The sequence below is a fragment of the Fusarium mangiferae genome (assembly GCF_900044065.1).
Source record: "Fusarium mangiferae strain MRC7560 genome assembly, contig: FMAN_scaffold001, whole genome shotgun sequence".
In the NCBI taxonomy this organism is placed as follows: Eukaryota; Fungi; Ascomycota; class Sordariomycetes; order Hypocreales; family Nectriaceae; genus Fusarium; species Fusarium mangiferae.
Window position 1 is genome coordinate 1,346,949 of NW_024573921.1, and position 13,875 is coordinate 1,360,823.

General features: G+C 49.5%; 2 protein-coding genes across 2 annotated transcripts; one reads left to right on the forward strand and one right to left on the reverse strand.

Annotated features, from left to right (window-relative positions):
- Nucleotides 1-4,294: 4,294 nt before the first annotated feature.
- Nucleotides 4,295-7,781, forward strand: FMAN_00947 (uncharacterized protein; the record flags this gene model as incomplete). The annotated part of the gene is made up of 2 exons (XM_041829242.1): nt 4,295-5,563; nt 5,625-7,781. The coding sequence occupies 2 exons, from the start codon at nt 4,295-4,297 to the stop codon at nt 7,779-7,781; spliced, it is 3,426 nt and encodes a 1,141-aa protein (XP_041676281.1).
- A 1,001-nt stretch (nt 7,782-8,782) lies between these two features.
- FMAN_00948 (uncharacterized protein) lies at nt 8,783-11,044 on the reverse strand (the record flags this gene model as incomplete). Its single annotated transcript, XM_041829253.1, has 2 exons — nt 8,783-10,379; nt 10,437-11,044. The coding sequence occupies 2 exons, from the start codon at nt 11,042-11,044 to the stop codon at nt 8,783-8,785; spliced, it is 2,205 nt and encodes a 734-aa protein (XP_041676282.1).
- Between the last annotated feature and the right edge of the window lie 2,831 nt (nt 11,045-13,875).

Genomic DNA, 13,875 nt, shown 5'->3' on the forward strand with positions numbered 1-13,875 from the left:
GAACACAAGTACGAGAGTTCATCCGACAGTCCGTCCGTCTCAGACAAAGTGCACAAAATGTTGGCCTTGGGGAGCAAGAAAACATCTCAGACCTTAATAGAGAGCGTTAAAATAAACTCAGCAAAAGGTATCCTAAACTTGGGCTAAACTTATGCTAGGTTACCTAAGTCTTTTTGTCATTCAGGATCAAGGTCCTGAGTTTTCTTTCCTCCCCTAGGTTGGTCAGCGCAGTAACAACACAGCACAGGCGCCGAGCTGAGTCTCGTCCAGTAGGGATAAAGATCCACTGGCCGTTTTTGGCGTACTCCTTGGGGCGAACAGACACCAGGCTAGGGTTACAAGGGTGGGACGATTTTCCGGAATGTTCTATAAAAAGGTACCAGACGCGGAGCAGCACAGCCATGCAGACGCAGCAGCTGAGCATGCACCCGAGAACTGGATCCCACGACGTAGCCAAGACTTTGAACGAGCCATTAGAATCTCGACAACTTCTCACAATCCTTTGTCCTTTCCTGGGCAAAATGGATTCTCTCCCTTTTCTGTCTGATGTGCAGAGCCAATCTCGGCTACCGCTAAGCCCCTCAACAACGACCGATGGAACACCCAAGCCAGGGGTCTAAAGTATGACGCAGCTGGTCTGGAGATCTGATGTACCCTTGTGGTGTAGGTAGTGTGCGGCAACTGGGGGTTAATTTTTCGCTGTCCAGATTATCGCCGTAATCAACTCCCAGCCTGATGGTCTGGATTGTGAAGCACAACATGAGGCGTACCGCCATGCGCCTTTCTGACAGGCATATGTGTACAAATACAGACATAAATTTATTACTGCGGCGTCAATTCTTGAGCTCGGTCTCCGGGGTGGCACGCACTTGATGACTGGTAAGTTGTAACTCGTCGATGAAATCCCTGAGGTTTGTCTGGGTCGAGGAGCATGAGTTAGAGGCGATGATCATGGACCGTAAGCCCCCTGTTTTACAGCCACTTTCCCCCAAGGCGCAACTAGTGACTCGTGCAACTGACTGCTGGGCCTGCTGGGCATCACACATGAGTCGACCGAGAGAAACGTGGAGAACACAGAGTACGAGTCGGGTACCGAAGTCTAAAATCGTCCAAGACTTTACTGATGGGGATTTGTCTCGAGTATACGATATTTACCCATCATGTGCTGTCGAGTCGGTCTGAAATACGAGAAGCGAAGCATCGTAGCCGGGTAGATTTCCCCAGTTTATTGGATTCCTGCTGCAACCTCTGCGCCAGACGGTCCATTCTGTTGAGAGCGGCCAACCACGGCTGGGCGTTGTTATTTTTGTGAGTTGGTTTTTGCAGATCTTACGAGGGCGAGAACCAGCCACAGACGGACGGGCCAAATGGGAACAAGATATTTCCGATGCGAGGGAATAGGGGGCCAAGGAGGGGGGGGGGGGGCAATGCAGGAGTTTGAGACAGGGCGAGACTTATTGGAGTTTTCCAATTTCTGACTGCGATGACGAGTTTTGTTTTGACCTCCAATGGGAATGACGACGGGTGAAGCTTACACACGCGATGGTGGTGAATAGAAGCGAGGACTTTGCATGATTCGACGAGGTGCCGATGCCGATAAATGTAACCAGTTTGGGCGTCGTCGACGGCAGAAAGGCAGCCACAAGATCAATACCAAGACCAACCACCAGGAACATGACTGTTTCGGGATGTGGCTGATTCCCGGGAGTCCCAAAAACCTTGCCTCATGCAGATCACAGTTTGCAGTCCAAGACAAAACAACAGCGAAAAGATTAGACTGGATATGGGGAAATTGAGCGATCGAATTGTACGTAACTGATAATCTTAGACCAGAAACCCACCATCTCCAATCTGTTAACTGGCGTTAAATGTGAGGCAACCGTTCGGGGGAACGCCCAGAAGGAAACGCTGAAACTTCGAAACGGCCAGGCACTGTGGGTGACAGGGAGACCGTGGGGTTGACGGTTGGCTCTCGCTGATCCATCCTGCTTCTCCGATCCCTGGCATAATAATAGTGCTGGTACTGGCCAAGTAATGAAGCATCAAGGAGGTGTATGTAATTGCAATCTCTAAGCCAATCCTACCGTACTGTTGCATTACTGTCAACACCAGTTCAGCCTGGCTGAGGATCATCATAAACAATCTGAGCATCAGATATCTTAAAGTCACTCTCAGGTACTCGCAGGTACCCCACGCAGGGTCCATTCGTATCGTGCCAGTGTGTTTACTATGTGTGCAGGCCCTTGAGGCTCAATCCCACTCTGTCTAACACAGTTGCATCTTTGGACTCGCCATAGCGGCAGCTAATTGCACCAGATGGACACCACTAACTAGGTAATAATTATGTTGCACACTGATTTTTCTCGGCCTTTTCTCAACGCCCCGGACTTCCTTGTCGTCGGCGACCCCATGCACTTTGGCGCTCACAACAGAGAAAAGCACCTCACCTCATCCTTGAGGAGAAATCTGCGCACCGTTGGCCAAAGCACACACCCCGGGCTGAGCATTGGGCAACGAAGATTCGCAATGCTTGCTCTAGAAGGCTTACTTTTGGTATTCACAGCCATGCCTCAGCTGTTGATGGTGAGGGGGGGCCTCAGGTGCGTTTTATGCTGGTGCAATAGAAGGAAGGGATCTGGGGACTCGAAGGTATTTACAGAGGTTTGTAGATCAAACGTTGAAATACGAGGAACCCTAGACATGTGTTTCGGAATGGCAGGGTCGTGATTGTTGTCTAATGTGGTATTAATTCATTCAACTCCCAGACAATGGAGTGGCATCATCGTACTATAGACAGCTAGCTTTACCAGGGAAGCTATGTTGAAGCTTCAAGATACAGGATCAATTACTTGACAGCCGAGCGTCCTTCAAACAGACTAACAATATGAATTGATTACTCGCTTCCCTGCCGACATTAGATGATGTCTTTCTTTCTCTCCCTTTCAAGTCTCAGTCTTGGCTTTTGTGGTGAATCAAATGTCTTCTCCACTTGTCATCAGTCTGAAATCACTCCGCAGACCAGTCAAGAGATGGATGAGCCGCCCAGACCAGAAGAGACCCGCTACTATGAAAAAGGATTCAAGGATTCGAATTGGATGCCTCGTTTCCATTGTCACGGATCCGTAATGGTATTGGTAGCGGCGTAGCTAAGCTACAGCACCTGCGACACGACGCGGCACAACACGAGTGACAAGGCGATGAACATGAACGAGCCTGTCTGGGGCTGGAGAAAAGAGAGACATGGCATCCCATCGTAAGAGGGTGAATAAAGATGCAAGCATGTGGATGTGAATAGCGCACTGTTTTAGACACGGTATATCCGGTTTCCGCAGTTGACAAGTCAACTGAATCAGCGGGGGTTTTGGTGATTCAAAATTTCAAATGTCTCTGACTGACAGCTCCCGTTCAGCCCGTCGTCCGTCGTCCGTCGTCCGTCTTTCTGGGCTTTTTTTTTTTCTCTTCTCTTTCTCTTCACTTCAGGAGAAGCTAATCCCTCTAAGCACCACTCGCACCCAAGCAGCCAACGTCATTGCGTATCCACCAAGTCCCGAGCCCCCGAACCCGGACCCGACCCCGTTGATCCAGAGACACACCCAAAAGTAGCAGCAAAACCTCCCAGGTACCAGGCGAGTACCTGAAGTACCTGCTAATTAACCAGCCAGCATCAAGCTCTGCCAGGCCTTTTATGGGCCTTGAGTCTCCATCTTTTGGGGGGGGGGCTTGTCCCCGGCGCAGGGAAGACCCGTCCTAGATCTGACACGAAGCCACAGACTAAAATACTGTGTGCCCTGCGTATTCCTTACCTTAGTAGTATCTAGCGGAAAAGGGCTTTTGCCTGACTTTTTTCTCTTAGTTGACGCTTGCTGCCGTCTCTTCCACTCCAGTCTGAAGTCAAGTTCTCCGTTGAGCTCTCCTCAGTTGAAGTTTCTTTTCTTTCTTCCTTTTTTTTTGTTGTTGCTTGCTGGCAGTCCCCTGACATAAAGAATTGTCCATCTGCCTGTCCCCTTTTACATACGTTTTTTTTTTTAAAACCTGGGTTCTTACCAGCTTACTTACTGCCTTACCTGACCAAGCTTGCATAAGGTAGCTTAGCTCGCCTTGTTTGCTCTGCCTTGCATTGCCTTGTTCTGTTTGAACTGTCACTCGTTTGCCACAAGTACCCTCTGCTGCCATTCTTAGCATAGGTACTCTGCCTTTCCCGTTGTTCTGCTTTGCTGCATGTAACGCTGGCGTTTGGACGATTTGGTCACCTCTTGCATTTACTTGCTAGGACGAACGAGTTGCATTGCCCGTCATGACGTCGAGCAGGTCCTTCAGGGCTTCTATAATGCCCTCTATGCTGCGGTCAAACACAGATCCTGATTCTTCATCTTCTCCTCGAAAGAGCGTAAAAAAGTCAAACACTTCCGATCTCGCTCACCTGCGTGGTTCAAACATTGGGTCGTCAAAGTCCACCACAAACTTGCCTCATATGGGCTCCAACCTGCAGCAAGACCAAGACGCTGTACAACACAACCGTCCACGTTCCGCCGAGCAAAAGACTCTTCGTAAACGCAACGACTCTACTCAAAAAGTGTCCTTGCCCAAATCCCAATCGACGACAAATCTCTCTCCTACCAAGGGTTCAACTCGCTGGAGAAACAGACTTTCATCTTTTCTTCCATCGCTTGTTCTGCCATCTGAGCCTTCACCAAAATCTGTACCAACACCTCCGGTACCTGCGGCGCCCTCCGCTCCCGCTTCCGCCGTTACAGCCGCTGTATCTCCTGCACCCACCAAATCTTCTTCTCCCACCGATACCTCGACCACCACTAACACCGCTGCAACCCCTCCTACAACCGTTGACGATAGCGCCTCATCTACCACTCCCAGCATCATCGACCCCACCGTCCGGATGACGAGCGATTACCACGACGCCCTCACTCACCAGGCTCATGGTCAATACCAGCCAGGCCATGCTGGTTCCCCGCCTAGTCCGGACTCGATCCCAACCCGCGGCAGCGACAGTCTCGATGGCCCATTAAACCCTCAGCCTCAGATCATGGCACCGATTCCTCCATCTCCAGAGGTCCAGAGGGCCACCATGAGCCCCCAGGAACCTAACATGCCGCCTCCTCCGATTCCCACTTCTCCTTCAGATAATGTCAGCAGTGGTAGTGGAAAGTTGCGAAAGGAAAACCCCGCCGCGCGATCACGAAGTGGCTCTCTCCAGCACACATCCAGCAACTCCAATGGTGACTCCATCCAGGCTCTCAAGACTCGACAAACTTCTCCAGCTCCTGATCGTGGTCGCCGCGCATCTTCAGTCCAGTCTCCCAACAGCCGCAATAACAACACCAAGAGCCGCGTAGTTTCCACACCCCTCGCCATCAGACCAGGTTCATCAAAGGGTGATGCGAGCCAGAGCCCGACGCGGGGTCGCCTCCGAAGAAGTTGGTTGCCCGGTGGAAGATCGCGATCAAACTCGATGGACGTCTCCAACGCAAATGCCTCAACCGCGTGGGTACTGTCCGACGATACACAGGCTGAGTACAATGCTTCGTTTCTCAAGAACGGAGAAAAGGTAAGTGACGTTGCTCTACCGTTGAACCATGGTTTCAGAGTTAATCTTTGCGCTCGATTAGGTTCCGGAACTATGGAACGAAAGCGGAGCTGTTCTTGTCTACCTTTACCCCAAAGGCAGTGGCTTTGGGCCGTCTTTCAAGGTTCAAGAATTCACAATCAGCTCGTCCTGGGTTTTCAATGAACTTATTCAGCGAGAGCGAGAGATGCCTATGGGTAGGGACCGAACTAGGAGTTTCAGTGGTCGTGACAGCCTGACGGCAGAAGATGCGAACCGATTTATCTCCTCACCAACCTCCCCTCCTGTTCCGGATGACGGATATGATGACTGCCTCCACCTGTATCTTCCCAATGGAACTCCCGGCCAAGAGACACCACCCGACATGGATCGCTTGATTGCTATCCGCAACCTGTTCGCCTTCTTGACTGGACAGCCTCTCGTTGCGACCAAGGCTCGCCCTACCAACTTCCATGCTTTCCTGGAGATTTCAAAACTTTTGGAAGAATACGGCTTCACGAGTTATGATGGAACCACCTTTGGAGACGCTGTTGATCTCAGTTTCGGGTTTTATATGGACCAGCATGCGCTTGCAGACTGCCGGAACAGCCGGGAGAAGACTCTCGAGGCATTGATTCTGGGCGAGCGCATGCGATCAGCCGATCTCTACAATGAGGCATTTGCCCATGCTGCGGGCAAGCTTCCGGCTATCCAAGATCTGAAACTTCCTCTGTGGAACCAGGTTTCGGAAAAGACACGCACGAACTTGGAACGTGCCAGTACCGATCTGAACAACCGACAGCATAATGCCAATATGCACCTGGAACAATTCGAATTCCCTGCACTTTTCTCAGGTATTGCAAACTCAACTTCCATGTCAGAGCTTAGAAGCGTCCGCTTCAAGGTGTGGAAGCAGTCATTCACCAAAATGCGCAATTTCGCTCTGAGCTACTACAAGACAGCATTCGGCAACTGGCCACCCAAAGCCAGCAGCAAGAAGAACCCATTCTCCGAGAGCGGCCTCAACAGACTTGTCCTCAAGGTTCTGTATTCTGACATGTGCGCTCTTTATGACTTGCTCGTCGACCGCACCAACCGAACTTCGAGAATCATGGATGCTGTCCCTGAGCTTTCTAACGATCCCGACAAGATGATCATGTCTGCATTGCGAAACATCATGTCCGAATTCGATCGCTCAAAGCCGCCTGTTCTTCCTCCCATTCCTTACGATTGCCCGCAACTGCCCACTGCGACATCTATCCTGGAAACTTACGATACACTGTCGCCAAAGAAACAGGCAAAATTCGACAAGAACCTCAAGGAACATGAACTCATGCTCATGTTAAACAAGGCTTACAATTACGATACTAACGCCACCAAGGTTCCTTTCTTGGACAAGTTCAAGGAGTTTGAGCTTCGTGAGGCTCGAGGCAAGACGCCTCAAGATTTTGCTGACCAGCGTATTGGTTACTGGCTGTTCCTTTACGTTGTCATCCAGTCACTTCCTGTCTTGGTTGTGGATGCTCCAGGCATGCAGTTCACTGAAGGTGTTGAGTACTTCCTCTGCGAGCCTCCTCTGGGTAACCCTCCTTGGGTCCCCGATCAGCAAGTGAAGAAGATGTGGTATGAAGTGGCTGGCACAGGTGGCTTGGTCGAGCTCTCTCAAGATGCCGTTCTTTTCAGCGTGGAAGCCACTTACCACCGAAGTCACTGCTGGCTTGCTGCTACCCAGTGGGAGAGCGGCGCTTCAGGACTTCAAGCCCAGGCACCAACGGAACCTTCGCTGTCTCCTTTGCAGCCCCCACGGTCCATGTTCCTGGATGAGGGCTTTATGCCCACACCACCACCATCCTTCGGCAACGGCTACAACACTCCTCCATCTCCTATTGGCAGCCCTTCGGGCTCTCTTCGCCCTCGAACTCACTCGCCCGGCGGAAATCGAGCCAATCAAGCTTGGCGATCCAGTATTGCCTTGGGATTGGAGCCTGTACCTCTCCAGCCCCCAAGCCCATTCGGAGAGCGCAGCAGTTCTCTTGGTGGACGCCCTCCCAGTCTTATGATGGGTTCGCGGAACTCATCTGTTGGTAACCTGGCAGCCTTTGGCCACCAGGGCTTCCCTCAAACAGAGTCACCTCCTCCCGAGCAGACGGGCGCAACCTTTGACGATATCTTGCGCAGTGATGCCATGAAGAAAGAGAAGAAGAAGAGCCGCTTTTTCTAATTACTGTTGGTTTCCTTGGTCAGAACCTGCCGGGCGTGAATCGAAGAGCTCTGGAGCTCAATTCCTGTACAGCTAGCTGCCGGGTTTCCTGAATGCGTGCACGACTTTCCGCCAGCGTTGGCGTGTTTTCATCTAATCACACCGACCTTAATATGGTAACGACCGCCTCAGCCGAAGGTTCTATGCAGGTACCTTTTGGACTGACCACCTTGCGAGCTGTTATTATTTCTCCTTTTCCTTCCCTTGACTTTCTCATCTACTTCATCATATACGCAACATCACATACTTTTTCTTTTTCTTTTTTGGAAAGGAGATCGGGCGGAACAAGAACCTAGCCCTTTTACTATTTAACGACATTTAGCATGAGAAGAACAAAATCAAAAATCTACACAGATATGTAGTCGGAACAGGATCATTATTATCTAGTTTTAAACTAGACATGGTTGATAGAAACAATGTCTTTAATTGGCCGGAAGAAAAAAATGCTTAATTGTTTACTTTTTGCATATGAGGCTTTGGCGTACAGCAGATTTATCGCTATTGCGAGGTAGAGAGCACAAAGGCGTTTACTTGGTGGCATCGGTAGCTTTAATTACTTGAGCTAAATACATGGGTTCACTACACATACGTTTCGTTTATTTTATGTTATTTTATTATCGTTACTATTTTGGTTGAGCCAAGATGGAAATGCCGATACTACATAACTATTTGCACCATGTTAGATCTTTGAAGGTATGTGAATGTTGCCCAATATGTGGATGTCATTTAGCATTCTGTTCTTCTTACTCATATTATGTTTTTGATATGTGCCAAGCTACAACCCCAATCCTGTTTACCAATCTAAGTGAGAACGCCATGCAATGATATCCCTGAACCTTGGGACTTCCCAGATACATATCGTGCCATGCCGTTCCAGTTCTATTATACGTGCCGGCCGTAAATCGTAACCATAGGTACTATCATGACCCCAAGAGTTTTGGTATATTGTCAGGTAAGCACCCTCAGAGAGTGACTTTGGTCCAGCGACCTCTCTCTGTATGCCACCACCTTTCTTTCTCCTTCTTATCCGCCACGATGCCATCCCGCATATTCCAGCGTCCAGTGCATCCTTCCCTCCCACCGATGAGACTCTCACCAGCGTCGCTGTCTAAATCTCTCACATCAATAAGACCGCCTTTCTCGTCTGTAGTACCCCTGTCAGGAAGAAGGTGGTACTTGATAGGGCTTCCAGCCGTACCAATGAATCCAGCCATGGAGAAAGTCTCGGCGATGGTTCCGTCCTCATCTACTACGTTAACGGTGAATCTTGGCCGGGAACGTGCTGCTTCGAGACGGGTTTGGGCGGCAAGCCGTGCGGCATGAAGGCTTGTGTAAGGGCGGCGTGTGTCGCCAAATGGAGATATCGGGGTCCGTGGAGAAGCGAGAGGTGAGTTGTTGGATTTGAACAGGCGTGTGGGAGACATAGGGCTTGCCGAGCTCGGAGGAAATGCAAAAGGTGATGAGCTCTCTGGTTGCTCAGAGGCTCGGAACCGATCAGAAGGAAGATCGATTCTCTCGACGGGGTAGCACAGATCCTGAAAGATGCCGTCCGGGTCGTTGAGTGCTCGAAGTGTCTTCAAAGCTGGAAATCCTCCTGCAGAGATACTGCGAGCGAGAATATCATCCGCTGCGTTGACACAGGTGGCATGGCTGGTGATATCCCAGTGGAGACTCTGCACAGTGTTGTTTGCAAGATATGGCATCATCCATAGTGCGAAGCTGTCGTTCTCTGGCATAACAGGCGGGAAAGTCTGAACCAGAGAGAAATTGAGCAAGTTTCTCAAATTAGACAAGATGCGCGCTAGAGCAGCGAGAGACGTGAGAGGTGTGTGTCGAAGAGTAAGCTTACGCAGAGGAAGGCTGGAGGACTGCGTTGCGAATGATGATAGCCCGCTCGAGGTTATACCGCTGATGTGAGACAAGGTCAAGGAGTGTAGAGGAGGCAGAGCGAGGAGAGTTGAGTCGTCGAAGCTATTGGGCGGCAAGTTACAGAGATGAAGATGTTTGAGGTTCGGAAGACGCTTGAGTGTTGATGTGAGAAGGTTCTCGGGCGTGACGGTAGCTCCTGGGAGACAATGCACGATAAAAGTTTCCAGACGAGACCAATTATCATGACATGTCAAAAAAGCAGCTTCTTGAGAAGGCTTGAGTTCTCCAGGCATCACCAAGCCAAGCTGCTGAGTACTCGATTGGATTCTCTGTTGTCTCTGATGGGGTGAAGCTTGTATGAGCCAGTTCATTTCTCTTAACATGGGTCTTGTTGATAACGCATGGAAGATCTTCTTGAAGGAGTGGTCGTACGGAACCGACAAGCCAGTGAGACTCTCGAGATTGGGACACGCCATGACGAGCGTCGCAATAAGATCCTCATACTCGGCAGTTCCGGAGCCTTTGGCGACAATTTCAGGGGCCGGAACTTTAAGTGTGCGGACGATTTCGGCGATGTGTGGATTAGCGCGGAGGATGCGCCGGAGCATGAGGACACGAATGCCCTGTGCCATTTTGAACTTCTTCTTGAGAGTTGCCGAGTCTGGGCCCACGAGCTGGATATTTTGGTATCTGATGCCATTTAGATTTTCCTCGTGTGTGGTTGGGAGACATGTGAGATGTGCTTACAGTGCTATTTGGGCGGGCCTGTACCACTTGCGGCAAGCCACTGCGATGTTACAAGCATCTCGCATCCAACAAGTTGCACAGCTCCCGCTCTTATCCTCCAGGTGAATATCTCTTAACTGCTCGAGTATATTTGAGAGGATCTCCGAGGGTAACCTGGCAAAGAGCTCATTCGGTTGGAGGGGAGCTCGGGAAGACAGTTTCTTGATGGGTATTGGCCGCTGATACATATACTCAGGCCGCCATTGGGACGTCGACTCGTTCGTTTCCATACTCGTTCTACTCCCCCAAGAAGGGGTACGTCTTGCTGAAACCATGCTTTCTCGAGATTGAAAGGACGATGCAGTCGTAACTGAGTTGTTGGACAGTTTTCGAGGACGGTTCAGGGCGGCATTTGGCCTCGCATTTGTAGGATCTGCCAGGGGGGTTTCGAGAACAGCATATGTTGGTCGAGGATACGCTGTAGGAGCAAAGTTGTCTTGTGTGCTCTTTGGAGACTCAGTGTTTGCAAGGAAAGCGTTGATGGCGTTTTCTTGAACTGAAGAGAGATCTTCTGGTGAGCCAAAAGACGGCGAGTGAACTGGCCGGACAGCAATTGTAGGGTCCTTCATAGTTGCAGTAGTATCAAGCTTGAGCTGGTTCTTGTGCTGCTTGTCATTAGGCTTTGTTACTGGCGGTGATCCAGCATATGCGGAAGCTCTCTTGGATCTCAGTTTGTTTGAACCAGGACGGCTATACCGAGAATTAAATTATTAGTATTTAGAAAAAAACATGTGTTTGAAAGCAACGACCAACAACCTCCGCGAGTCAACGGAAATCGAAAGTATATCATTCAACATGGGTGCTGAGGGACGGGTAGGGCAACAAAAAAAAAAGTCCTAGAATCACACCACTTCCCCATGGTACACGCAAATGCCTAGACTAGGCATAATTGACCTCTTTGGATAGAGATCTGACGTAGGCAGAAAGACGGTTCTGGCTGTGCCTTTGCGGTAGACAGGGAGCTTGAGGCGCCACGCAGGGGAAAATGTGGACATGTAATTTAAAAAAAAACATCGAGATGTGAGCGCCTTGTTGGAGCTGAATGCGCTAGAGCGGGAGTCGCATGCGGCCAACACCAAGACCAAGACACTAGGACGCCGGGTTTAGGGGGCTAGACAAGATGAGGCGTTCTTGTTCTTTTCTCCGGAAGTCTTCTAGGGGTTCTTCTTTGGAACTTTCCAAGGGGTCAAGAGAGGGAGGAGAATAATGGAAAAGAAGGGGGGTTAATATTAAAACAGACAATGCATTATGTTTGCGTGTGGGTGGTATAGGAATGGGATGTTGAGTATAGCTGACTGTAAAACAGGTGACGAATAATAATGATGATGATGATGATAATAAGGATAATAATAATAAAAGAAACTCTTCAACTCACACAAGGTCAATCGATTGGCGGTTCTTCTTGTTTTTCTTCTTGTTCTCCCCACTCCCTGCCAATGGATCCTCATCAATCATAGTAACCGCCCAGACATGTCTCCTAAACTCCTCTGCCCTCTTGTCCTCAATGGCAGACATTGAGCTTCGACCATGGTGAAAGAAGCGCTTGAACTCTTGTCCGTGGTGGTTATGTTGAACCTCGAACATGGTCGGTCGTTAATGTGGAGTTTCAAGATGATCGACGGAGGCTATTTATTGTGACAGGGTGTTTTTGTTTTTGGTCTATCGATATTCGTTTATGTTGCACCAGATTGTCGTGATAATGTTCCGATGTTGACTGCCGGACCAATAGAGTCGAGAGTATCGTAAGCGAGGGGATGATATGAATGTTGAAGTATAGGACAAGGAAGAAGCGGCTCAGGGGAACATGAGGACTTAAAAGGCAGACGATAAGTGTTGTCAGGGAGGGAGGCTTGTCCTATAATCATGCCATTCATTGGATGCTATCCAATGCAAAATACACGGTCAAGTCAAACGCCTCTGCATCGTTTTGGCGTAAGGGTATCTCAGACATGCAGCCCCCTTCGTCAGCAGTACCTAGGTTAGTACGGATAGTCAGAATCGATGTACTTTTTGGTTGACCAGGTGAGAAGTACAAACACTTCTGACTACCTAACTACTAGGTAGTTAGTTACCTTATGACGGAGAAGTCAGTAGTGACCAAGACCCAAGACTTTGGTAAACTCCCGAAACGGGCTTGCGTCAACCTTAAGTAACTGATGGATTGTGCACTGTCGCTCAAGTAACGCACGCAGCCCCCGATCGATCTCACAAAACAAAGCCCATTCAGAGCCAAAGCCACAGGGAAAAACCAAGATTCATGTTTGAGGATGCGGAGCCAATAGAGATCCGTAGCTTGGGTGGTCGAGAACGAGAACCCTGCTTTGTCCCCTGCTTGCTTGTGTTTTGGATTTGCTGGGGTTGTACTGTAAATCTTGAAGACCGACATAGTAAACCTGGGGTTTGACCAACAGTAGACATTTGGGGAAGACACAGAACGCTTTCGGAGCTTGTGGTGATATTCCAGTACTCGAATCATCTACAGAGAAGAACAAGGTACCTTGCCTGAGCAATATGTCGCCTCTTTGGAGTACGTTAGTACTTGGAGACTCAACCGCCAGTTCAAAAATAGCATCGCGTCAGGGACACGGCTCATCCCTGTCCTTTTCCGCTTGTAACACCCAATTTTCTATGCCTTGCAGAACCTCCATACCAATCAATACCAGGCAAAGCACAGCCAACGCAGCGGGGGTCTCATGACCTCAACATCGACTCAATCTTTCAAGAACTTGTTGCACAACTACTTCACAACTACTTACCTACTACTAAGTTATTGAGGAGATCCCGTCAGTATGTACATGTTAAACGGATCCGAAAAGAATTGTCTCCAAGGCACCCCCTAGACTACTCGCCTCCGATCAGAGCAGGGAACATTTTCCGTTCTGGAACACACAGACATCCCATATTTCAATAGCATAAAAGTCTCGGAGATTTGTACGGGTACCCGCGCTATAATATCGACTAGCCATCCCCCTCCACAAAATGTGCATTTCGCAATTATCGCCAAGTCCTGAAAGCTTCGGTTAGAACTACGGAGTACGGTGATGCGAATCCTCCTGGCGGTTCACCGTACTGCGTACCCATATGTACAGTACATGCGTGCATCTTGTTTTTGCTGTGGGGGGACTCGTCATGAGAACCGACATATCCGCAGGTTGTACGTACATGGATTGGGACTCAACTCAACAGTCATGGCCTCATTCTTATTGCTCATCCTGTGGTTTGTGCTCCCTCTGAACAATGAGTTATCGAACCCTTGACTTACCATTCTATACCGCTACTTCTCGATTGCTGAGCCTCATTACAGCCAGTACCTCTACAGGGATACCTTGCCATGGAGTAACCACTGTCGACATATGGATCATTCTGTTTTCAACATTAAAAATGTCATTTTCTCATCACT